Raw genomic sequence first — 26856 nt, 5'->3', positions numbered from 1 at the left:
AAAATAGTACATTAAAGGAATTTGGCCTGGGCCTTTATGAGTAGTGATATTTACACTGTCTAAACTCCATGCCAGAAAGCTGTTTCTCAATGAAAGATACTACTACATACTACATTATTGCTATATGTTTTACACATAACATAAAACATATACAACCCATGCATGTTTTATATTATATACAATTTTTCATAGGAACCACAGTGTACAAGAGCAGTTCACTAAATAATTAACAACGTAAGATAATGTGTTGTTTCTGACACTTACTTTAAATGGTACTTTTACTAATGTAATTGGAAAATAAAACATTATACTACTAGTGGTTTATTTTTCCACAAACTTAATAAAGACCAAATTTATGCATTACAAATTATGCATGCTTAATACCTTAAATCTTATACAGCTCATAAAAAATTTGCTTTTCCTCAGATTTTTCTTAACAAATGAATCAGACTATATTAATAAATTTCTATTCTTGACCAAAATTAACAAAAATACAATATTTTTACATAAAACATAGAACTTTCTAAAAGTACTACTTTCTAATAATCCAATACATATTCACTGTTACACACTAGATAAAAGAACACATTGGACCAATTAACAGTGTTTGTAATATACTTACCCTGACTTCATTAACATTATTAGAATAATCCACAGTCTGGCAAATATAGCTATATCCTGCATTATATGATCCCATGAATAACTGGAAAAAAAGGAGTATTTGGAGTAAAGCTTTAGTAGATACAAAATTAAAAACACTAAATTATTTTTGTGTTTTGTTTTGTTTTTTTGTACTGGGGATCGAACTCGGGACCTTGCACTTGACCGTGAGGCAGGGGCCGGAACCATTAAGCCAAATCCCCGGCCCCAAAAACACTAAATTCAATATGTATCTGTTCAAATTATTTTAAGAGCAATATTTTCTGAAAAAATTCCAAATTAATTAAACTATTAAAGCATTGGGGGGCTGGGGATTTAGCTCAGTGGTTTCGTTGCCTGCTGCGCAAGCACAAGGACCTGAGTTCGATCCCCGGTACCAAAAACATAAATAAAGAAATAAAGCATTGAGATTTCTAAAAGTTACTATGTACCCCTTCTTTTATAATTAGTTATAATTAAAAGTCAAATTAAAAATTAAATCAAAAATCAAATGTAATCTTTAGGCTAAGACATCAACTCTATTTTGTAGTGTTAAGAGAAATTTTATAGCCATGTTTCAGATCCAAGAGCTATCCTGCTCAACTGGTTTCTAGTCTTGATGCAGTGTGGTACATATCTAGCAAGTTAAGTAAAGGTTTTTGTGAAGTTGAGATTCTATAAGCTAAGTTGTCAAAAGAAGAAAAGTTTAGTTTGTTTTTGGTTTTGTTTTTTTTTTGGTACTGGGAATCCAACTCCAGACCTCACCCTTGCCAGGCAGGCGCTGCACCACTGAGCAACATCCCCAGCCCAAAAAGTTTATTTTAAAGAAAAGTTACTATCAGTTTTCCTAGCACTGCTAGTCAGTTCTCAGCGACCTTACAGAATTTGAATAAATCTCTTAGGAAACATATTCCTTCTATTCTTGCAATTGAAAACTGGCTGTGCCAATCTTGACTCCAAGATTTTCTTTCAACTGTCATGGAGAATTTGCTGGTGTCCAGAAAAGTACATGACAGTAGCAACAGTTGTCCGAGTTGTATAAGAGTTAACTCATTTTAGTTTCAACCCAAAATACAATAAAATTACCTAACAGGATTTAACTTGAAATTGGTGCTTACATCTACATATCTGGATCAGTTACCCAACCTGAAACTGATGAATAAGCATTTTAAATACATAACTGCTACCGTTTACTGAGTATTTAATATGCACCAAACACCATGAAAAAATTCTCACTTAATTCTAATATTCACCTTGGATGGTAGGTATTTTCCTTTAGAGATGAGAAAAATGAAGCTAAGAAAAACTAACTTCCAATGTCATGTCAGAACAGCTGGTAAGAGTAATTACAGAATCCATTCTTTGATGCAAAGTTCCATTTAAAACTATTCTATACTTTCTGTTTACTGCTATTGGAATCCAAAAATTACAAATGTTAAAAATTCACTTTTAAAGTAAGTAATAGTTATCTCAGGGTACAAGACTACAAAATGATGGTTTAACACACTCTCATTTTTTCATTTCCACTAACCCTGGAGAATTACTGTAGAGTGAGCTTAATAAACCTACCTCTCTGAAGATAAAAAGGTTAAGCAAAACCATCCCAAAGTTATAGATAATAAGCACGAAGCGCATCTGAAATGGATCCCGGTCCTTCATCCACTTTGGACCCAGCCACACGAACAGCAGGTAAAGCGTGCTGATACTGAGAGTGGGCCATGGGGACTGCATGAGAGGCCAGTTCTCCACGCGCTTATCTGTGAGAAACAAAATTACACGAAACTCACTAAGCAGGACACATTCTACAAAATGAACATTTTAGGAATTAAAATGTTTTAAATCAAAACATTTAACTTTTTATTTCCTTATTTGACCAAATATAGGTGACTGTCTCATGAGTCCCAACAAAAATATATGATATAAAAACCAAAGAAAAAAGACTGATTTCTGAAGGTAGCTTTTGAAATACATTTGATTACTTATGACACATGTTTTATAAAGAACCTAAAACAAAGATGAGAAATAAAGTATACTATAAGCTTAAGATGAAAAGTTAATGAAAGACTTCACAGACCGAAAATAAATATTTTAAGGAAACACTTGTCTTCCATGTCAAATATATCAAATTTAATCAGTGCAGTTTGGAAGGTGCTCTCTATGTCCAACCCTAGAGCAAGTAAGAATTAGGTGGCAAACCAGGTGTGATGGTGTATGCCTGTAATCCCAGCACTCTGGGAGGCTGAGGCAGGAGGGCTGCGAGTTCAAGCCCACCCTGGGAAACTTAGCAAGACCCTTATAACAAAAAAAGGCAAAAGCGGGGGTCAGCTCAGTGCAAAGGCCCTGGGTTCATTCCCCAGTACCATTTAAAAAATAATAATTAGACTGCAGATATGTGGGGCAATGGAGGTATTTAAAGGAATAAGTACAGTTCCACCACTTATCTACATGGTAATCATAGTCAAAACTTAATGTTTTACTTTTCCATTGAAAGCATGCGCTATTTTACTATCCAGGTATAACCTATTTGTGTTTTTCCCTAAAGCTGTAAATCTTATAACTTACACATGTAAATATATATAATGTAACCTATTATTTCATATAAAATGAATTCATCATCTATAATACGCATATATCCAACCTTTAAACAATTTTACAATAGTTTCTTGCCACAAGTAAAACATTTCCAAGACAAACATGATAAAATATAGGATTAATAAAAATTCATATTTTAATACATAAAAATTATCAATTTTTATATTTCTAAAAACTAAATAGCATTTAACTTGTGAATCTAATGTCCATTTTATTCTTGGCAATGAAAAACAATGTGCTTCTAAAAATAAAGGAAAATATGTCTTTTAGCCTGTACCTAGAATCCAGCCAAAATGAATTTAACATAAATCACAATAACACTCTATTTAAACTATCTTGTTCACAAAGATTACATATGCACAATGGTTTTGAATCAGATAAATAAGTAGTAAAATATATTAAGATATACTCATCTGTTTCTATATACTATCAATAAAAAATAAGTCACATCACATAAAACACAATGTTTAATCAAATTATCTCCACATCCAGGAAGTGACATGATTGCTATGGTGTTAATGAAATCAGAGTTGTTATAAAGATGAGATAGTGACCTGAAAGAAAAATAAGTATAGGAGCAAGAAAAACAAAACAAAAAACTGATTTTATTTCATAATTTATAAAGGTCTGCTATTCATGGAGATTGTGGTTATAACTCTCCAATCAAGCATATTTCAGAGTTAAAAATAAACAAAAGTATCTGAAAGACAGGAGAAATAGTGAACTCAGAAGGAGGAGAGGACTTAAAGGATTGGTGTGGCTGACTTTTGTTAAAGCCACTACTGTTTCATCAGTGATCATTCACTTTTTAAATATTTTGTCCTCCTGCCGGTATGTTCAGCATCCTTCTATGGCCATATCTTTCCATGTCACCCATAAACACAAGCCCTTATCTACTTAGGTCCCAGTTGCTGTAGGCAGACTCCTAACGCCAGATGCCCTGTTTTAGGCCACACAGGAGCTGCTGTGATGTCTGGTTCTCCACCAATGCTGAGGCAAAAACCCTTATGTCATTTGCATTAGGCTGATTCAAAGAGCAAAAGTACTTGTTAGTGGGGATAAGACTATCCCAAAGGAAAGAATATAAATTCATCTGTAAGGAGATCTTAATTTCTTACATTATGGATTATTTCTCACCCTTACCACATACAGGACTTACTGAATTCAAAGAAAGTTCTGAACAGCAAGTAGGAAAAAATTACAGAAGTTTAAAAATTCACCAGAAATTACAAGTAAATAAAAATGTTCATTCTTTTTGATGTACAATGTGGTATACTGTATCACTCTCTCGTTAAGCAGAAAAAATTAGAGGACTGTCAAAGAGAGACAAGGAAACAGACAACAGGGAGAAACTGAAAATCTTACAACGTGAAACCTGAAGGGAATCACTGGGAGGGTTGAAATGAAGAGGGAAACGGATGGGAGTAGCAGAGGTATCAGAGAAAGTGGCAAGACTCCTCCTTCCAGGGAACAGAGCAGCCAAGCTCCAGTGCAGGCCCTGCCACTGAGACCAGACCTGAGGGCACAAGCTCACTTCACTCCCTTCACCTCTAAACACTGAGGGGAAAAGGAAAACTAGATTAGTGCTTCCCAGCTTTAATGAAAAGAAGACTCATCTTGGAAGGAATAGTTAAAACACAGGTTCAGACACAGCTGGCCCGGGATGCAGACTATTTCTGCGAAGAGCCTACATTACCTGAGATACTCCCACTAATGCTAGGCTGAGCCATGGACCACCCTTTCAGGAGTTAAGAAAAAAGATAATTCCCTCAGGTTTCTTTTAAACTTCTGGAAAGCATTAGTTTTTAAAATAATAAGAAGAATGGATTGAAGGTGAGGAAAACTAGACCAGCAATATCTGCCCTGGTCAGGCAACCCACTGTTTGTGACCAGCGCACCCACACAAGCTTGTCCCACTCTGCCCTGTGACCTTCCTGCGAACTGTAGCCCCCCTGAGGCAGGGACTGAGCCATGTGTTCTTCTATTACAAGGCTTATCAAGGTGCCTACACACTTACTGGATGGATAAATTAAGAACGAATACTCTTCATATTAGTCCTTCATTCTCTGTCCTTTCTGTCAAATCCAACAGCACATACATCAGTACTTAAGCTTCTTAAGTGTCCAATAACCCCGTCCCTAGGCTCTTCATGGACCCTCCTCTGTGTCAGCACAACTTTAACCTAAAGTCAACAGCACCTCACCCCAGGACTCCCTGAGTATGTGTGTGCTCTATGAGGCTACACTGTATGTCCCTTAAGTCTCTGGACACTCCAGAGGAGAAAGCAGCACCCTCACTTCTTTGCCAACAATTCAAGTTATGTGTTCATTCAGCAACAACTTAACCCCTATTTTCAGCTTTATAAAAGGCCACAAAAGTCCCACCATACCTTTCTCAAATGAGTCCTTCCAGTTCATACAGGTCAGATAGTGCTCAAGACTCCACCTCCATTACTATGGAAGCCAAGTACTTGTTAGCACCTGGGCCATAGAAAAACAGCTCCCAACCAAATATCTGCATGAAGTTTCCCAATGCCTTTACAATATTATTATATAAGCTGTATGTGTTCTGTATTTATTTGCAATATTTTCCTGAGTGCGTCTGATGAGAATCAAATATCCTACATTTTGTTATATGTTCCCTTTTCTAATAAAAAGAACTGAGTGTGTCACAATTCTACAGAGTGTCCAGGAGGCCTGGTCCAGGGTCCTGAATGGTCTGGAAGGTGCCACCACATGTGGTAGGGGTGAGGATGACACAAACATGCCTAGCAGGGAAAAGACAAAGGGGGTTCATCAAATACTAAGAACTTGTAAGAGATCTGATTTATTCTCTATCTTCAGAGGCCAGAATTAAAACATCTGAGAAGAAGTTACAGGGAAGTGAATTTCACCTTCGGAAAATCCCTAACTACTAGGCCTTTCCTTCAGGACATAGAAGGAACTGTCTTTTTTAGTAATAGGTTCCCTCTCCTAGTTTTAAATTAAGGCAAACCTAAAGCCAAATAGAACACAGCACATCACACTCTAGAGTAAATGACTTTATTTTAACTATGAAAATTATACATTCCCCTTAACCCTTTCAGATAGTTAAGGGTTAATGCTCAGAAATAGTTTCCACTGAGTAATAGTTTGACTGTTTCATATAGCTCATAGTAAAAAAGATGGACTGACACATTTACAAATATTAGCTTGGTATCTTTTAATATAGACAGAATTTTATCTGTATTGAAAGGTCACATAATAGGTGCACAACTGTATTTGTCAAAACTTGCAATCTATTGACTAAAAGAAGTCAGTCGGGTGTGAATACGGGATCTTTACAGTGAGTGAGAGTGGTCCATTGGGGAATGCTTCCCACCAGCACAATGTTACTCCTAAGTCAATTTGTATCATAGGATCACACAGCACTGACGTCCAACAACTCCACCTCTCCGGAGGTAAATGGTCAGGGGCAGGTTACTTGGTCCCTGACCTCTTAAACTCATTACAGTATCTACCAGAGAAAGCAGGATGAGTACAAAGTTGGAGGAGTGTCCAAAAGACACAAAAGGGTACAAGTCAGGCTTCAAGAGCAGATACTGGAACTTCTCAAAGAGGAGAAATCTGCCAAGCAGATGGAGATACAGGCCTTTTTTGTAGAGGGAAGAATCAAGAGAAATTTACAAAAGCTCCTTTAGCAAGAACAACTATTTTAGATACTCAAATAAGAATATCTGAATACTCAGAGAGAACTGAATAAATGAATACCCCAGAAACAAGAAATCAAAATGCTTATTTTGGAAACTAAGCAGAGCCTGGTAGAGGATATATACAAAGGAAGAGGGCAGGAAGTAACTGGGGATTCCTTAAGGAGACTTATAACCTACAGTAAGGCAAGAGGAGGCAAGGATCGATCAGTGGAAGCTGTGAGAGATGGGCTGAAGGAGAAAGGAATATCTCAAAAGTAAGGAAAACTGGACTGTGGTTCTCAAACACCTGTCTACTGCTAGACTCTCCACATAAGAGGCACGTGCTTGCTAGAATATGGATTCCAAAGCCCCCGCCCTGATTTACCAAATCAGCATCTCTGCTGTGGGAGCTTACCGCATGATCTTCATCAGAGATCCTTGCTGTCCTGACAGGCAGCCAGACTCTGAGAACACTGTGATTTAAGACAGGGCAGAAGCTGGACTCAGAGGGGCTGCACTGCACTGGACAGGGGCAGCAAGGGTAAACTCTCTAGACTTGGCAATGGTTATGAAAGTGAGAGGTCAAAGCAAAAGTTTAGGACTACTCCCAGGTTTCTGGTTAGCTGGTAGCCCAGAGGGAAATAGTCTAGAACTGAGTGTTAGGGAAGAGCAGCAGATCTGGGAGGAAATGAACGCATGACTGTTGGCCATCTCTGGTGCAAGGGCTCCTGGGACCTGAGTGGAGGCGTCAGCGGGATCTGGGGCCATAGAGAAAGAATGACAGAGCAGCCAGGATTCCAAAGAGTCAACCGACCACACACCTCACAGCAGAGTCTGGGGTCACCAGGGAGAGTGGGTAGAGAGTGAACAGAGTGAGAAAGGGGGGCCTGGGGAACCCTGAGGGGCAGTAGATGAAGGGCAGCAAAACCTTCCCCAGCTGCAGGGAGATGGGATGCACACAGACCAGGAGGGCCCAGGCAGGCAACAGAGACTGCAGCACAATCACAGGTTCTGCTCTTTCTTTTCAGTCTTTGCTTTTAATGAGGAAATAACTGCCCCAGAGGATTGACATGTGAGATTCCAGGAGCTGCGGTATGTTTCAGTCCCCAGCACCCCGGGATGCCACAAAGCCGGGCCGGCTTGGGCAATGCTAAGTCTTTCCCGATCTGAATCTGCACTCGAGTGAGTCCTACATCAGGAATAACGCAAGTCCCTCCCTCACTGTCTTTCAGGCCACATCTTCCTGACTTCAAGTTTTCTAGATTCTAAATATGGACTCTTAAATCATACTACCAGCATTAGAAGCTGCACAAGCCCCAGGAGCTACCTGCTGTCACTGGCCTCACGGACGGTAACAGGGTTGTGAGGGTTGTGTGTAGTGTCTGACACGGAGCAAGAGCACACTGCCATCCTCATTATCACTAACAAGAGTCAGACACTAAATTCCATTCTCTTCAAGAGTTAAGCCAAAGTAAAGAAACATTACCATTAATGATTAAATCTGGAGAGTTTAGACTAAGGCCAGAATGTTTTATAAATTATATACTGAGGAGACAAAATGGTTTATAATTCAATATTATAAAATACTTAAAATACTAATTGAAGTTTTAAATTTTTAAAAGACTTTTCAAAAGATAATATAAAACATTTTATTTTGTTTTGTTTTTGGTTGAGACAGAGTCTTGAGATGTAGTTCAGGGTGGCCTTGAACTTGCGATGATCCCTCTAAAGGGCCTCAGCCTCCAGAGTGCTGGGATTACAGGCACGCGCTATCACACCCAGCTTAAAAAACAAATTTTAGGGCCGGGGATTTAGCTCAGTGGTTCCAGCACCTGCTTTGCAAGCACAAGGACCCGAGTTCAATTGCTGGTACCAAAAAAAAAACCAAACAAACAAACTTTAATAAAGAATAAAATACTTGTAATTCAATAAGTTTAAGTAACCAAAGTAAAGTCTACATGTGTACAAACAACTATAATATTTACAACACATTATTACTTTGTGTATTAAAGCAATTTCTTTAAAAGCCTCTCATTGCCCTATTTTTTTTGAAAGGCTGATTTTTTTTAAAGTTTTTAAAGCTCAGTACACTTCCATCAGTCAAAATGAACTTTTTCCCCCCAAGTAGTCTAATCTAGTAAAGTTCTAGAAAAAAATTGGTAAAATTTAAAATTTTTAGAAAACATTCAAAATCCTGGAGGAAGTGAAGATAAGGAACCAAGATTATAGCAAGAAATGATCTTAAATCTGGTGATTGCTTGAGACAACTCAAGGAACTAAGGTAGGTTGGTACAGGGCCAAGAGACAAGACTAAGAACAGAATTTCAGTTCTAGCTGTTGCTTTCTAGCCCCAGAACTATGAACCTGAAATTCTCTCCCATTTCATCATGTGTCAAATGGAGTTGATAATAATATTATCCCAACCCTTGACTTTCGGATTCAGACAAATGAATAGTTATTGGTCAATATAATATGGTTCTAGAAGATATACAAAGTTTCTGTTAGGCCAAAATACAATAAAATATTCTATTAAAAACATCCTGGGGCCGGGGATTTAGCTCAGTGATTCTGCTGCCTGCCTTGCAAGTGCAAGGACCTGAGTTCGATCCCTGGTACCAAAAAAAAACATACATCCCACTGTTTGGTTTTTAAAATAATATGTTAAGCATATTATGTGGTCCATGCACCAGAAGAAAATTATCACCTGCAAACTTCAAAGAAATGCAGAACTACAAAGTCAGAACCTGCATTTTAATAAGATTATAAGGTGATTTACACATTAAAGTATAAAAAGTATTGTTCTAGTCTACTCAGAAATGAGCTTACTTTATATGTGTAATCAAATCATAAAATAAAAATGTGTTCCTAGATTCTACCTGAATAAGCCAGCCACTTCTTTCTCTTCTAATAGAATCTATACCTATGCAATCTACAAAATCAATAAACAAAAGAAAACTGCTTTACAACGAGTAACTTCAGTAGTATATTCAAGACATCAAGAAGTGTGTACACTTAATATTCTCTAAAATTCTCCAGTTTTCTTTACTAAGTTAAAACCAGTAATTGCAAGTGATATTGTTAAAAATCCATTTTCGGGCCGGGGATTTAGCTCAGTGGTTTCACCACCTGCTGGGCAAGTGCAAGGACCCGAGTTCGATCCCTGGTACTAAAAAAAAAAAAAAAAATCCATTTTCCCTTACTAAACACAAATAGAAGTTATCCATTGATACCATGTCAAACTGTACATTAAAAGCACCCTAAAGGAAAACTATGAGCCTCTTTTTTAAGGAGGAGGTCAATGCCTTCTACTTAATGCCATGAGGGCTATGGCTGTGCTCCTTGCTGTACTTTTTTTTTTTTAACAATGTCTGGTGAGCGAGCTGACGTACCCGGGCCACAGTGTGGGGAACTATGGTGCTTCTGAACATCCTGATCACCGGTACACCAGGAGTTGGAAAAACCACACTAGGCAAAGAACTTGCATCCAGATCAGGACTAAAGTACATTAATGTGGGTAATGTAGCTCAAGAAGGGGCATTATATAATGGCTATGATGAAGTGTATGAGTGTCCCATTTTAGATGAAGAAAAAGTAGTTGATGAGTTAGAGAACCAAATGGCAGAAGGTGGAGTTATTGTTGACTACCGCGGTTGTGATTTCTTTCCTGAACGATGGTTTCATGCAGTTTTTGTGTTGAGAACAGATAACAGTATATTGTTCAAAAGACTTGAAACAAGGGGTTATAATGAGAAGAAACTAGGAGACAATATCGAGTGTGAGATTTTTCAAGTTCTTTATGAAGAGGCCATGTTATCATACAAGGAAGATATCATGCACCAGCTGCCCAAAAATATGCCTGATGAGCTAGAGGACAACATAAACCAGATCTTGAGATGGACTGAGCAGTGGGTCAAAGCTCACAACCCATGCCTGGTCACCTGGTGGTGCCTGTTTGCCCACCTTGTAGACACGGCCTCCAAGTATCTGTAAAAACCAAAACTACGTGGAAGGCCCAGCAGGTATTTTTACACCTGGGTTTCTTTTTCTCCATGAGAAAGTTAAACAATCACAAATATAATGAATACAATTATTATTAAGCATTTAAAATACACATCAGTTGCTAAACAATAAATCTGATCAAATGGGTAAAAAACAATTTAAAAAAACAATTCCTGGTATATAAGAGCACTCTATCTTTTTGTAAAGAGAATTTGTATGAAAACTTCAGACAACTGTTGTCAGGCAGAGAGTGGGATTTCTTGGAAGACTAAGGCAGGAGATCCGAAATTTAAGGCCACTCAGTAACCTGGCAAACCCCTATCTCAAAACTTTAAAGAATTAAAATTAAAAAGGGGTAGGAATGTAGCTTAACATTCTTAGGTTCCGTTCCTAATACTAAAAAAAACAAAGTCTGAAAAAAAAAATCTATGATATGGAATAGACTACATACCACCTGAAGGCCTCTTGTAAGTTTCTTTCTAAAATTTGATGACCAATATATTCTTCAAGCCAAGTAAGAGCTTTTGTATGAATGAGTTTAAAAGGCAGAAGAAACAGGGAAGGCTCTTCAATCACTGGACCAAACTGGATAGGCAAGGATGAGCTGAGATATACTCTAGAAATCCACACCTATCTGAACTGGGAAGGTCAAGGACAGTCTTGTCAAGTTTCCTGTTAAGCAGAGGAACCTTTTACTCTAACCCACCCAGTACACTCGGGAAAGAGGATGGAAGAGTACACAGCTGAATATTTAGGAAGGAGCAAAGGGAGGACAACTTCACCAGCAAGGTAGGAGAGCCAAGTGTCTTGCAGGATGAGGGAGCAAGTAGACTGAGAGTTCAGTGGATTCAGACCAGAGAGCAAATCTGTTTATCTAACTCAGCTGCATAACAGTCACGAAAGACAGCAAAAGAATGACAAAAGGATTGAAAAAGCAGAGGGAAGAGGAATTCTGGTTATAAATTTGCTTGAACAGAGACGATAATAAAGGTAAAAAAGGAGAAAAATGATAACATTTTCTATAGAAAGCAGAAAATGTGGATGAATTTGAAAGCTGCAAAGGAGAAAAGGCAGTAGCAAGGCTGAGTAGAGTGAATCCATGTGTGATTGAAACTGACAGCTGCTTACTCTGAGTTTTAACTTGGAAAAGTTAACTACCAGATAGGTAAGATCTAGAGAAAGCTGCTAACTTACTGGAATACGGGGATAACAATGGCCCTAGCACAGAGGAATATGAAGATTAAGTGTGATAATAAATATAAAGCGCTGGATACAGTACCTAACACTTAATGTCTATGATTACTGAATATTTAAGTGTATTTCTTCATCTACAGAAGGTTAAATACGTAACTTAAAGGGTTGCTTTGAATATTAAACATAAGGTTCTAAAATGGGTTACTACAGGACTGTAAGCCATAACAGGTCTATAGTAGAAGCGCTATAGATGGCAGCAAGGATCATACACAGATGACATAAATTCATGACAAATTCATGGCATATTCATGACAACCAGTTCACATGGGGAAAGGGAAGCATGCTCATTGGGGAAACACATACTGAGGAGGAGATTTAACAAAGAATGATGGCTCACACACGTCTTGGAAGCTAAGATCAAAATAAGGTAAGCAGTTCCCTTCTTTCCCTGTTTCACATTTTCCTAGGCTTCTCAGAAAAAGTAATCATAAAACTTCCTCATGTTAATCTGGGAGGTCCAAGTCCAACCATCCATTTAGTGCTACCAATAATCTCTTAAGCTTTAAGAAAACTGAAACAGTGCCAGGCATGGTAGCACACACCTGTGATCTCAACTGCTCAAGACGCTGAGGCAGGAGGGCCACAAGTTCAATGTCAGCCTGGGCAACTTAGCAACTCAGTCGGGTCTCAAAAAGTAAGAAAACAGGCTGGGGATGTAGCTCTGTTCATTCAAGCTACTGGCAGGATGGGGCTGAGGGGAGGGGAGGAAAGGGGAGGGGAGAAGGGGAGGAGGGAAGAAGAAAGGAAACTGAAATGGTGACTTCCTTTAGTAAAAGACTTATGATACTGTGTATCGTCTGTGAGTTTATGGTCTGTATGCATTAATGGGAACTTTGGCTAAAATCTTGTCTTGACCTTAGCAGTTCTGTAAACTGAATATCCACTGGATAAAATACTGCTAGCCTGGAGCTTATTATCCTTTCACTAATTACAACAGTTTTTAGTTCTTCTACTATATAATTTGGTGAACACTTTAGTAATTCACTTTGAATACATTTTTTCATGGTCCTACCACTCCATCGTACTGAAGTCAATTTCATCTTCTCAGGTTAAATGTCACATCTCATTTTGTATATGGACATTCATGCATGTCAGTATATAAGTTAATATCATTTTTTAGTTTAATCTCACATACCAGCCCTTACAGTAGCTTTGAGCATTGTAGATGTTTTTCTTTACATCATCTCTGTTGGTATCAAGACGTTGTTCAGGGCCGGGAATTTAGCTCAGTGGCACCGCGCCTGTCTTGCAAGTGCAAGGTCCTGAGTTTGATCCCCAGTACCAAAAAAAAAAAAGTAAGATATTGTTCATACTTAGTATTCTAAGTAGTAAAACTATGTTGGTAAGACAGCAGCATTTCAAAAAAGGTAATGAGAGAGATGCATGTATCCAAGACTTGACTATTTCTTGCCTGCCTGCCCAGTGTGATGGGGAGACGAGAGCACTGGGCTAGACACAAAATTACCTGTCTATTCCCATTTGTACTCTGTGACCATATGCAAGTTAACCTTTATAAAACTCAGGGACTTCTAACCATATGGAAATAATAACCCTTTAGCCAATTTCCCAGGGTCTTTATTAAACTGTAAAGCAAAATTCAAACTCAACCACTATCTTCCTTGTTATTTGCTTTCTATCCAGGAGGACACTTTTTTTTTTTTGAAGTCTGAATCATCTGTGAACAGAAGGATACTTTTGTAAGTAAACACAACTGTATTCTCTTTAGAAAATCATTTTACCTTAAGATGAAAAGAATAAAAGAATCAACTATTTTACCATTGGACACTGAAGAAAGATCATTCCTAGAGATGCTATTGTTAATTTTATGATATATGGATTTTTAAAATAGGAAATAACATAAAAGTCACCATCCTCATCATTTTTAAGTGTATTCACAATTGTTGTGTTACCAATTTCCACAACAATTTTCTCTCTCAAAAGTGAGACTTCATTCCTCTAAACAACAATGTGCCAGTTCAGTTTTCTCTCTTTCCAGCTCCTGGCAACCACTATTCTACTTTTTTTTTCATGACATTAGAATGCCCACAGAAGGGGAATCACACATAATTTATCTGTTTGTGTCTGGCCTATTTCACTTAACATAATGTCCTCAAGGTTTACCTGTATACAGCCTATGTCACAAATGCCTTCCTTTTAAAGCTGAGTAATATTCGTATGTATATCCCACATTCTGTTATCCATTCACTCATCAATGGGCATGTCATTATTTCTACCTCTTGGCTACTGTGAAATGCTGCTATAAACATGAGTGTATAAAAACATGAAATTATTTAAAAATATGTATCTGAAAAATCTGATAAAAAGGCAAACAAAAAAGTTTACTCCTCTGAATGCTCCAGATCAAAATCACAAATACTTTCAATGTGATTATACCTGATTGATGCATCCCATCTTGCAAATCCAAAGACTCACAGGTTAATTAAAATATGACTATAAATAAGACACTATACTAAGAATGACAATATTCCACAAAAATAACAAAAGATTTGAAAAATTTATATACTGATCAGTTGAGAAACATGAAAACCATTTAGTTTTCCCTTACTGTAAGACCTACATACTCTAGGCAATTTTAAAAAATTAAAGCCATGTTTCCTAACTTGTCAGAAATGATCAACTATAAAGTGCCTATAATTGAAAACTTATAATGATATATTGACAAAATATTACATTTTTCTATAGAAAAAATAGAAAGCAAGGAAGATTCAATTTAGATTAGTGGCTAACTCTTTCAGGAAATGGGAGGATTCACTAAGGTGGCCTCCAACTGTACTTTCTTATGGTATGCATAGAAATAAGAGGCCCAGAGGAATGCCAACAACTTTCCCAAGATCACACCCTAAGCCATCCTCAGAAGCACACATCACACAGTAAATGTAATGTCACTGGGATAACTGTATACTCTTTGCTATGGCTTGTTTTTGACAAAATACTTAACTCTGATTATTCAAGGAGTACTGAGTTAATTAAACAGGTGTAGTGATGTAGCAACCAACAAAGTGCCATTTCAAATCAGGTACTCAACCACCTGTACCATCTGTTCCTCTATTCTTCTACTTCTTTCAGTGGAAAACATAAGACAAAGCAAAAAAAAAAAAGACTACATACAGTACAAATCTGCTATTTTCACTATTGATAATGATAACGATTTTCTTGGCAAATATGTAAACTACTGTACCGAAGGAGGTTTCTTAATCAAAGAGCAATGTATATTTACTTGAGATTACTTTACTATTCAAATAAAGAAAGTGGCATCTTTGTCCAGAACTTCAGAGTCAAAGAAGACCTTAGTGATTGCCTAATTCTACCTTCTTAATTTACAAGCAACGTAAACTGAATCGTCCAAAGTCTCGCAGCTAATTAGCAGGAGCCCCAGGACGAAAGCCTTGGTCCTCTAACTGCCAGTTCAGAGTCTTCCGTGTTCACTAGACCCTGCTGTTCCCCTCGCTTCCACGCATATCACCGACATATCCACATAGACAGTGAAGAGAAGAATAAGTATATGATTTTTTTTTTCTTTTTTTTTTGGTTTTCTGAGACAGGGTCTCGCTATTAATTCAGGCTGGACTTGAACTCACTATGTAGCTCAGGCTGGCCTTGAACTCATGGCAATCCTCCTGCCTCAGCCTCCCAAGTGCTGGGATTACAGACATGTGCCACCACGCCCAGCAAGTATGATTTTATATTGCTCTTTCATGCTACTAAATGATTTAATAGTTTGATTCATTCTTCCCCAGTGTCAATTAAACTTATGACAAAGTAATAATAAAAATCATTTTTAAACTTTCCATAATTTAATGTGAACTAAAATTTTATTAGTATTTATTAGCCATAAAAATCACTACCCAAAATCATACTAGATTAAGGAAATCATCTCAAATATCAAATCAGCATATCAAATCAACAAATATGTGTGATGCTCCCTAGTGTTGGAGAGAAAAAATATAAAGAAGTGTAAATAGTCATGAAGATGTAAAAGTTCAGGACTAGAACCACAGAGAGAGCAGCACAAAGAAAGTAATTGCTAATGGCAGGGAGTTCACATGAAGGCGCCAACTAGTCCAGGCTACATGGATGGTCAGGAATGGTTTTGTGAAGTGTAAGAGCTATCTAGAGAGGTGAGCAAGGGAAAGGCTGGCAAAGGCAAAGGGAATGGTGTAATGAGAAGCACAGGGGGACATGCACACATTTACCTACAGGCCTGTGAGTCCTCCAACATGGCTAGATTGGCAAGTTTCTTCCCCATCTTTTCTAAAAGTCCAAGCCCTCATGATTTTTCAAAAATATTCTCTAACACAGTACATTCTTATTCTAGGGGGAGATAAGATGGTAGTATCTTGATTTGTACAGGTGAAACATCCTAATAACGAGAAGGAAGAAAGAGGGATCTATTATGCAATGCTTTTCTGTGTTAATACATAACCTAATTCAAAGAAAGTGGCTCAATAAATGGAAAGTAATACTTATGTTAATGATGTTAAATTATTCACAGATGACATTATCATATGACTTGAGAAAATAATTTAATTTTAAAAGGATGATGAAGCGTTTTTGGGCTCATAAGATCACAAAAGCATTGTCTGAAATCTGTATAATTCTTAAAATTGTCCCCTTCCTCTGTCTCTAACTGTAGTTAGAGAATCTAACTACATAAGTCTGAGAATCTGCATTTGTGTTTACCCTCCTAGAATTCCATTTGAATGTTCTTGCAAAATGGTGCTGCTGGGGAGTGGACGTGAGCATCAGCCGTTAAAGTCCAGGAGTTGGTTAGGAATTTAGCTCAGTGGTTCTGGCGCCTGCCTTGGAAGCACAGGTCCCGAGTTCGATCCCCAGTACCAAATTTAAAAAAAAAAAACAAAAAAAACAGCAGTCTGCTGCCTCAAATCCAACTGTGGCAAAAGAAAATTCCAAACCAACCAAAAAGACCTCAAATAGTGTTGTCCTCCCAGAGGTTTCAGGGATGTTAAGAGATAAGACCTCACTGAGAACAATGACCAAGGGAGATCTGATGTTAGAAGTTAGTAATCTACAAATGTATTTTTAATCAGTTGCCCAAAAACTTAAAATGTCTTTTCTCAAAGAAACTAAAATGGCAACTGGGTTCTCATAAGAAGCCAAACAAACAAAACCTATTTTAGGCAATGAAAAACTGTACATAGAATGTGTAAGTAATAAAACTAATAGAAACATGCTGTACAGTGTTTAAAAACACATGCTTCTCTGGGGCCTGGCAATCCCTAAGATAAACCTGCTTCTACTCCTGCTTGTTAGAGCTGATTTAAATGTCACTCCCACATCTATCCTGAGTGACTCACTGGCCCTCACTCACATTCCCAGTTTCCCTGGTTTCAGTAAGTGTCCCCTTTGTCTTTACACCCTAGTCTACCTGTCCAAATATTCTCAGAAGAGTTCCCGTCCATTCATTCAAGGGCAGGAACAAAGAACCTATGGGAAAACAGCTAAAACAGCCTAAAAAAGAAGCTGTCTATGCCTTCCACAACCTAAGACTGAGGTGCAGGTGGGAAGCAGAGGTAAGAAAAGTAGGGAAGAAGTGTCTGGACCTTCCTTAGACCCAGCAAGGACTCACTCTGAGAGATCACAGGGCCTTCAGACCATGACACTAAGGAAAGGGGAAAGGCAGTGACCACTCCCTGGTGACCAAGTGTCTTCCTCCTCTCTCCATAACCGAGATCTGCGCTTTCCCATAGCAAATGAATGGAAAGAATGAAAGATAACAGAAGCCTGGCTTCCAAAGTCCATCACCATTTCATAGGACCCTTCTCTCCTAATTACACTCTTCCCTTCTCACTTCTGTTCCCTGCAAAGTGGGTCCCGGAACCCAGCTAGGCTGACTTTTCATGCTCTAATTTCAACTACCACACAGGCACACATTTTTAGCCAAATGTGGAATACTGTGTCTTTGAACAGAGGGGTAATGCCAACCACCCAACCAATACACACGTGCACCCAGACCTCATGGACAAAGCCTATTTAAAATCATGTACTTAAAACATATGGTGGCTCAGAGGCTACTGGGCTTTACTGTGGGTAACCTGTTCTATGGTATGTCTGTGCTGAATGTTGGGCATACAGAAAAATATCCACAAATACTAAAAGGACAGTAAATGAATGAAACAGAATATAAATAATTTGATATTTACAGACTGGGGAATATTTACATCCACCAGTTTTTAAACATTATATACAACTTTCCTTAATTGGATACACCTCTGAGGCCAAGATTCCCAACCCAATCATTTTAATGTGCTCATAAAGTGGAAGAACAGAAGAAATAACAATGACATTAAAGTACCCACTCCACAGCCACAAATGTGGTAAACTCTAAACATGAAATACAGGAAGCGGAAAATTATTTTTACTGTTTTTCTCAAAATACAGCTCTTTAGAAGTTTCAATTCTAATGTATGAGTGTTAATGATTTCAAGTAACATCAGTATTAACACTCTAAAGACCGCATTCTGTATTTACCAGATATGTGCTTCTGAAAAGTCTACTTTTATTAAGTAGTGCTACCAGACGTGACAACTCAAAATGTCACTTTTCAGAAAATGTTTTCCCTAGGGTAAAAATCTCTTCAACCATTAAATATACTGTATAAATCTTAAACTATTCCTAGTATGGCAGTCCAAAGCAGATGTATTTTATTTGCACTTGAAACATCAATGGAAAGACCTATTTCGTGAATAAAAGGGAAAAAAGAAACACCTTGTGACAATCCAAGTAATGAAGGTACTCAAGGAGTAGAGGACTTTCTTGTTCCTCCTGAATAATTTGCATCCTTTCATTACCCTCTTCCCTATTTCTTGAGACCATCTTTCCCTCCCATTTTTATTGCCCTCTTTCCAAACATGTGATTCACCAACTTTTCTTCAACCCCATGTAATAAGCCTATGTTTCTACCCTGAAGCCCCCTTACCCAGATTTTCATGATATTAGGCCAAGAAGAAGAGATGGCCCTGGAATCAGAAGAGTGTGATCAAGTTGAGCAGAAGGAACATGCAAGCACAGAAAGGAAGAGACCACAAGAAAGGTGGCCCCTTGGGCTCCAGGTGTGTTCTGCCTAAACCTGTAGTAAGACAGAACAGACTTCAGGCACAGAGCTTCTCAGCTGGCTAAGAAATACAGTACCTCTGCCTAGGATTTCAGAAACCGAGGAAGCAGTCTCAGGTTTCCTAAGTGGACAGTCATCAGCATGGAGGAAAACCTTCCCTTCGACCTGCTAATGAGAGGTCACACTCCAGGGGCTGCTCTGCTTCTCAGTCTTGGCCCACATCTTACAAGACGAGCAAGCTTTCGCATGAGGCAAGTGGCAGAACTTTCCTAATCCATTCATGGTCTTTTTTTTTACACAAATGTCATTAGAAAGGAATTAGTCACCACAGAAAGGAGAATTCCAGGGCTGGGGATGTAGTTCAGTGGTAGAGTACTTGCCTAGCATGTGCAAGGCTCTGGGTTCAATCCTCAGTACTGACCCACCCAACCCACCTTCCAAAATAAAGGAGTTTGAAAGTATCAAAGTAAATAAGTAAAAGTGTATTCTATCTCAATTTTTCTTTCTTTGACTGGAGAGGTGAGAAAGCTCTAGGAGATGAAGGGAGTAAGTCTGAGAACTCCTAAGTATGGTTCTGGCTACCAGGGTACAATGTCTAACTCCAAGTATGCAAAGCACAACTACCTGCCAAAGAGCCTGTCTGATACTCAGCTCTGCAAAATTGTGTAATGAGAGACTCTGATGCAATGTTCAAAAAGCAAAATCAGAGACAAAAGAATAGATCCTCCCCAGTTTTTGCAAGTGCAGTATAACATAAGTGCAACAGTACAGTGAAGAAAGATTTAAAGAAGAAACATGCCATTAAAAATTGCCTTTTGGTACAAGATCTTAATGATGAATGTAACTATTTTCTACCTAAAATGTACCAATAAACTTAATGGGAAAAAAAATTTTTTAAATTGCCTTTTAGCCATCTTCAGATAATATGTTTCAGTGCCAAATTTGAGATCTCCTGAAAAATAACACAATTTTCTAAAGGAGTTAATATGGCATCAAATATCAAAAACCATTCTACCTCACAAAAAATAACTCCATTAAGTGTTTTTTGTCCACAACATTGTACCCTATGTATGTACTGTCTTAATGCAATGACCACTCTCATTTACTCTAACGACAACAAATACAAAACTATAGAAACATATTTTCATTTCTAAGGAAGGAGAGCAGAATCATAACCTTAAATGTTAACTTCTTCCATGGCTGGGACGTAGAGTCAAACTGAAAAAGGACTAGAAAATTTTACACAGGGTCACTTCGAAAATCCTTTACACCGAATGTTTCAGATTTCAAAAACTTTTTGAAGCATTCGAAGCAAAACCAATGAAGAAATGGTAAAATGCAAAAATGTATAACATCACAATTGCTTCCCCTAGAAAAGCTATATAAATCAAGCAAATGACAGCCCTGCGCAATAAACTGAATAAAGAAAAGTTTGCTGATTTAAGAAACTCGTATCTATATAGGCTTCCCGTACAGCCTCTAGGTGCTGCTATGGAGACTCCCTTCCGAAAGACTTCCAATTTCTTCCCCGTCCTAACCTCCCCCTCCCGCGGCTGCACTGCAGTGCGCAATGCCGTGACAATCACCTCCATCAGCGCTGGGGCTGGAACAGGCTCAGAAACTAACGTCGTTCAAGAGCCAGATACAGCTGTTTTCCTTTCCAGTCCACATTAATACCAGGCATGGATGAGCTAGAGAGGGGAAAACAGTAGCTGGGTTTTGTCAAAGCCACTAATCCGCTGCAGAAAGACAGCTCCACGGGGACCCTCCTCCCACCCCAGCGCCTCTGCGCACCCAACATCAATGCGTGCTAAAGCCCATCCGCGCGGGGTGCTGGCGTGGGGGGTGCCAGGGAGACGCGGGGTGCAGGGGCAGCGGTCTCGAGAGGCCCCGGCCGCACAGGCCCCACCCGGGGCGGCACCCCCGCCTCTGGGGCTGCGAGCCGCGAGGGTGACGCGGGCGTCGGGTCCCCGCGCCCCAGAAACCGGAGGCGCAGGGCCTAGGGGTCGCCGGCGGGGCGGGGCGGGGCGGGGGGGAGGACGGAGGCCGGGAACGGGCGCAGCATCCTCACCTGCGATAGACCAGGTCCAGCGGTAGAACTCCACCGTGTCGTTGAGCGCCGTGGACACCGCGCTCAGGACACTGTCCGGCCCAGCGTCCAGGAGCCCCATGGCGACGAGAGCGGTGCTGTCGGCAGCGGAGGGCGGCGCGGACCAGGGAGAGGGCTGAGCTCGGCAACGGCGCGGCGACAGCCGGGGACCTGCGGGTGGCCGCGACCGGCTGCGTCCTCTCCTCTTCCCGCGGGGAGATGCGGCGGCGGCGGCGGGGCCCGCGACACGGAGGCGTCGAGGCTGGGGACCGCAGCGGCGGCCGCAGCAGCAAGAAGAACAGTCCCGCCCAAGCGCTCGCACGCACCTCTCTGCCGCCGCGCGCCTACCGGCCCCGATCTCCTAGCGGGTCACGTGGCCGCGCGGGGGGCGCAGGGGCGGGGCCAGGGCCGGCGCAGGCGCGTTCGGGCCGCTCGCCCGTCCCCCGCGGGGTCTCCCCATCCTCCTCCCGCCCCTGCGGGGGTGCGCGCTGCCTTTCCGCGGTGACCCTGGGAAACAGGCGGGAGAGCGCCCAGGCCGAGAGGACAGGGATGGAGCTGGCAGGTGCTTGGGTCTCACCTGTCACTCACCTGGATGTCCTTGCGTTCCTGGTCCCTCTGCCTTCCCTGGCGCAGGCGTCGTTCACAGTGGCGAGGGAAATGCACGCGTTTCCCGCAGAGATGGAGGACAGATTTTCAGGTCTACCCGTGGACACATTCACACGCACCTGAACGGATTCTTGTGTGTCTTCGGTATACTCTTAATATCCGTGGAATGACCAATGCAATGTAATTGTGCAAAATCAGGCCCTTAGTAGTTCAGGGAGCAAGGAGAACTGAGAAGGGATTGAGGGTTTTACAGAAGTCCGCTTGGGCCTGCTAGGCGAATCTGAAAGGATAATGGCATGGCGAGCTAGTTCGACGAGAAAAACAGTGATTTTCTTTTTATTTTAAAAGAGAGTAGGAGGCAATAGAAGAAGCTACCCCTGAAAAGTAGCAAAAAATACTCGACATGCAATTCATAATTTGATAGTTTTTGACATAAAGCAAGACCTATGAGAAGAGTCCAATAGCCCTTTCATCTACTTATTATTTAAATGTGCCACCTACCTTCGGTTTAACCTTTTCTCCACTTGTTGGTCCAGGATGCTTCATTTTGAAGGCCACTGAATTGAATTTTTGCTTTTGTCTCCTGCCACTGTTAAAGTTAGGAAAATACTACCTCCTGTCATATATATTTGACTTATTTTGAGATTGACTTGGTTATATAGTCTTTATATTTAATATTGGGAACATACTAGAAAGTAATTATTTTGGTTGCTTGATGAGACCCTACCACAGTCTTGTAAGTGGTAATTAAGAAATACTTATGATGACAAAATTATAACTTACCTCTTTCAGAGCATGGTAAGGATTATGTATTTAAGGGGAAGGAGTTTCAGAGGGTATAATTGATTTATTGTATAACTCAACAGCCAGAATCTTCTTTAAATACTATATTCAAAGTGCAGTTTACTAGTCCAAATTAAAGTTTGGACTAGATTTATTCTTTCCAAATTAGCATTTTCTGGATTGAAATGATATTTTCCCAAGTCTAAACCCCAAGTTATGTGTATCAGACTTTCCTAGTAGCTGTAAAAATTTAGTCCAGTCTATGTTGAAAGTAAAGATCAACTCAGTTTGATCTAACAAAATGCAGATTAATTTGCACCTCCCTTGCAAAATTAACTACTACAGTACTTCTGTATTGTGCAATACTGAATGTCTTTTGGGGAGAACACATTCCTGGGCTCGCTGCCATCCACACTCAAAACCTCATCTTTACTTGTTTAATATAATGTGAAGTCGTTAAAACTGTCAGGTATTTCCTTGGCCTCTCTTCTACAGTGGCAGCCAAGTTTAATTCCCTGTTCACTAGGGGGCGCCAGTCACATGTAAGAAAATCAGACAAGAGTTGATAAATGTTGATGGGAATGACAATTGTACCTGTATCACCTTTCCCACACTATACCTGGAAACATAATATTCTTATTTACATTTATGAGCTGTCCAAACATAGACCAAAAAGCAGGGACGTTGAGTTTACCCATTCTGGAGCTCTAGCCTGAAGACTATAGTCCAATACACAATTTGTAAGAAATTTACAAATACTAAAGACTGTCTAGAACCAGGGCCTGCTGCTATGACTTCATAGTTCATTTGTTGAACACTTAATCCCCAATACAACAGGGTTGGGAAGTGGGGCTTAATAGGAGGTGTTTAGGTCATGAAGTCTCTACCCTTGTGAAGGGATTGATGATAAATAATTATAAAAGCTCTTGAAGCTGTGAGTTTGGCTGCTCACATGTACATAGTCTTTTCCCCACCCACTTCCCAGCGTAGGATGACAGCAGGAAAGCCTTCACTCGTTGTAGCCCCTCCATCTTGGACTTCCTAGCCTTCAAAACTGAAAGCAAGAAATCTCTGTTGTTCATACACTGCCCAATCTTGGTTATTTTATTATAGCACAGAGGAAGGGAGGGAGGGAAGGAGAGAGAGAGAGAGAGGGAGAGAGAGAAAGAGAGAGATTCATTCTCTCCCTAAAAAAAAACACATCTGCACTTGGATGTTTATATCAGTTTTATTCACTATCACTCAAACTGGAAGCAATCTTGATGTCCTTAAATAAGTAGATGGATAAACATGTGCCACATTATACAACATTATTCAGCAATAAAAGAAATGAACTGCAAAGCCACGACAAGATATGAATGACACAAATGCATATTGCTAAGTGAAAGGAATCAGTCCAAAAAGGCTACATGATACTAATTATTTGACATTTCTGGATAGGCAAAACTATAATGATAGTAAAAGGGTCTGAGAGAGAGAGCAGGAAGTTGAATATGTGAAGTAGAGTTGTTTTTTATGATACCCGGGATCAAACTCAGCACCTTGCACTTGCCAGGAAGGAGGCCGAACCACAGAGCTAAATCCTAGGCCCGAGATTATTTTTTATGGTAGGGAAAATGATGTGTGTGATCCTGAGCTTGTGGCTAAATGACACTGCATTTCTCCCAACTTGGACATCCACGGCAAAGAGGAAGCCTTAACATATGCACATTTTTTTTAAAAAATCACTCGAGGTTGGGTGATCCGCAGATGAATACAAACTGTCCCAGAAGAATCTAGTTGTATTTCAAGATATAAGAACCTTACTGGAGAGGATCAAGGTCAAATTTGCTGACATACATGCATGTGAAAATGAGCAGTCTGTAGGAATCAGAGAAAATGAGCTGCATAAAGGTAATGCACTCCAATTGGTCCAATTGATTATTTCCCACAGTGGAGGGAATAAGGATTCTGACCTCGCTGTGTGTGTACACTGGAATCCAGCAATTAAGTAAATGGATGGCAGATAGTAGAAGCCAGGTTTCTCACTCCTGAGGTGTAAGTTAAGGACAGAGGAGGCCAGAGGATACATGTGGCAATATGTACATAGTTCCAAGTTGACAGACAGAAAAAGAGTAGCTGCAATGGATACATCTCACAAACACTTCCTCACCCAGATGATTAAGATCAACATCAGCAGTGAAAGAAGATGTTGATGGTATGTACCTTTGCTCTATTGTAATGAAAATGATGCCACAAAAAGACCTCTGTGGCTTTTCTCCCCCAAACTTTAATCAGGAGAAAAATATCAAATTCTGACTCACAGACATTCTGCAATAAATCTAAGTAGTGTTCCTCAGAACTGTCAAGGAAGCTGGGTATGGTGTGCTGCTCTGGGAGGCTGAGGCAGAAACATCACAAGTTCAAGTCCAACAACTTGGCAGTTTAGTGAGACTCTGCCTTAAAATAAAAATCTAAAAATTGAGGTGAAAATGTAGCTCATTGCAAATGCCCTGGGTTTAGACTCCAGTGCCGCAAAAAAAAAAAAGAAAAGAAGAGAAAGAAAGATAGATCTGTCAAGGAGATAAAAAACAAGGAAAGTCTGAGAAACTGTCATTGGCAAGAGGAGCCTAAAAAGACATGGAATCTAAAGGAATGTGGAATCCTGGGTGGGACCCTGAAACAGAAAAGGGAGCATTAGATAAAAACTAAGGAAAGCTAAATAAAGTATGAACTCAATATTGGCTCAGTAATTGGGACAAAGATACTACATTAATGTAAGATGTTATTAGTAGGGGAAAATAAATGTGGCATATATGGGATCTTTACAAATTCTATTTAAATCTTAAACTATTTCAAAAGTTGACTCTTTTAGATAATACATCATAGATAAATAGATAATAAAAAAGTTTTTAAAATAACATTTTGTAGTCATTTAAGTTCTAGGATTTTATTCAGAAGAATAATTAATGTATATTTTAAACTAAGTTTGATGATAGTATGTACAGTGTTAGCATATAGCAATAAAGATCAACCATGTAAAGTAGTAAACATAATAAATGTCTGTTGCTACTGTTTCTATTATTATTCAATACTAGCTTCTCTGAATCAGCCACAATCCTCAAATAATTGACAGATAAGTAAAAAGGTGAGTATACTAAATTATAGTAATTGATAATAAATAGCTCTTTATTTACTGTCTAACCTTGGAAAATGAGTTAATCTCTCTGCCTAAGCCTCTGGCACCCAATAAACATAACAATAATAAAGAGATTGATGTTATTAACTTCAACACTGATGACAAGATGAAGGCAGAAAGGTATTGTGGGGTGAAGCAAAAATATTTTCTACTCATTTTGAGGCTGTCTATACTAGAAAAGATAATTGCCAATGTGTATATCATGAGTAAGTATTAACTAATTCATTTGTCCCTTCAACAAGTATTCATTAAGTTTCTGTATAGAGTTCACATGCTGTGTATGTCAGCCATTGTCTTTGTCTTGAAGATTCTCATGGTCCAGATGCAGCAATGGCAAATCTTAGAGCTTTTAGTGATGAACAGCCCCATGGCAGCATCCCTGACATAGTTTCTCCACCACTAGTAGAGGGAAAAGTAGATAAGGCAACACACGCCATTATTTCAACACAGTGAAATAAATGAAGTGAGTGGCCAAGAGCTCAGATGCTAGTCCTTACAATCTGGCCAGTGTGCATAGGAAGAAAACATGGAAGCCTTCCCAAAGAGGTGATGTGTGATGCCAGTTGAGGACGGAATAGTATTCCATGCAGTAGAGGCATGAAGAGCAAATCTTGGAGGGAGAAACAGCATGATGTGTTTATAGTATAAGAAGCAGTACTAAATTCAAGACAGCGCTAGAAGGTGGAATTCAAGGGTGAAGGACTGGGACATCATGTTGAGAAGCTTGGGCTTTTTCTATAGACAGTACAAAGACTTCTAAACATGGGAGCAACCAGATTCCAGTTATATTTTAGACAATGTTCTTGATTTGTTGTGTGATCTGTTGAGAAACCAGGACACTTTTGTGACAGCACAGGAAAGAAATGTTAAGGTTGTGAGTAGGAACAGTAGATGTTGAAAAGGGTAAGAGACAGATTTGAAAAGTACTTAGGAGATAGAACTTAAAGAGCTGG

At 39.4% G+C, this 26856-nt stretch overlaps 1 protein-coding gene and 1 pseudogene across 1 annotated transcript in view; one reads left to right on the top strand and one right to left on the bottom strand.

The window, feature by feature from the left end:
- The window catches only part of Elovl4 (ELOVL fatty acid elongase 4), a 29775-nt gene extending 8082 nt beyond the window's left edge, over positions 1-21693 (bottom strand). Inside the window, exons 1-3 of the mRNA XM_004863979.4 lie at positions 21319-21693; positions 2209-2396; positions 623-703 (exon numbers count right to left, since the gene is read on the bottom strand). Coding sequence (XP_004864036.1) covers positions 623-703; positions 2209-2396; positions 21319-21418 — 369 coding nt within the window. The 5' untranslated portion in view covers positions 21419-21693. The remainder of the gene's footprint in view (positions 1-622; positions 704-2208; positions 2397-21318) is intronic.
- Positions 10312-10949, top strand: LOC106007688 (adenylate kinase isoenzyme 6 pseudogene; annotated as a pseudogene).
- Positions 21694-26856: the final 5163 nt, after the last annotated feature.

This window comes from Heterocephalus glaber, unplaced genomic scaffold (assembly GCF_053883595.1).
Source record: "Heterocephalus glaber isolate CG9 unplaced genomic scaffold, H.glaber_assembly_v1.0 deba00000818, whole genome shotgun sequence".
Lineage (NCBI taxonomy): Eukaryota > Metazoa > Chordata > Mammalia > Rodentia > Bathyergidae > Heterocephalus > Heterocephalus glaber.
Note: the sequence above shows the minus strand (reverse complement) of the source record. Positions and strands in the feature narration are given on the sequence as shown.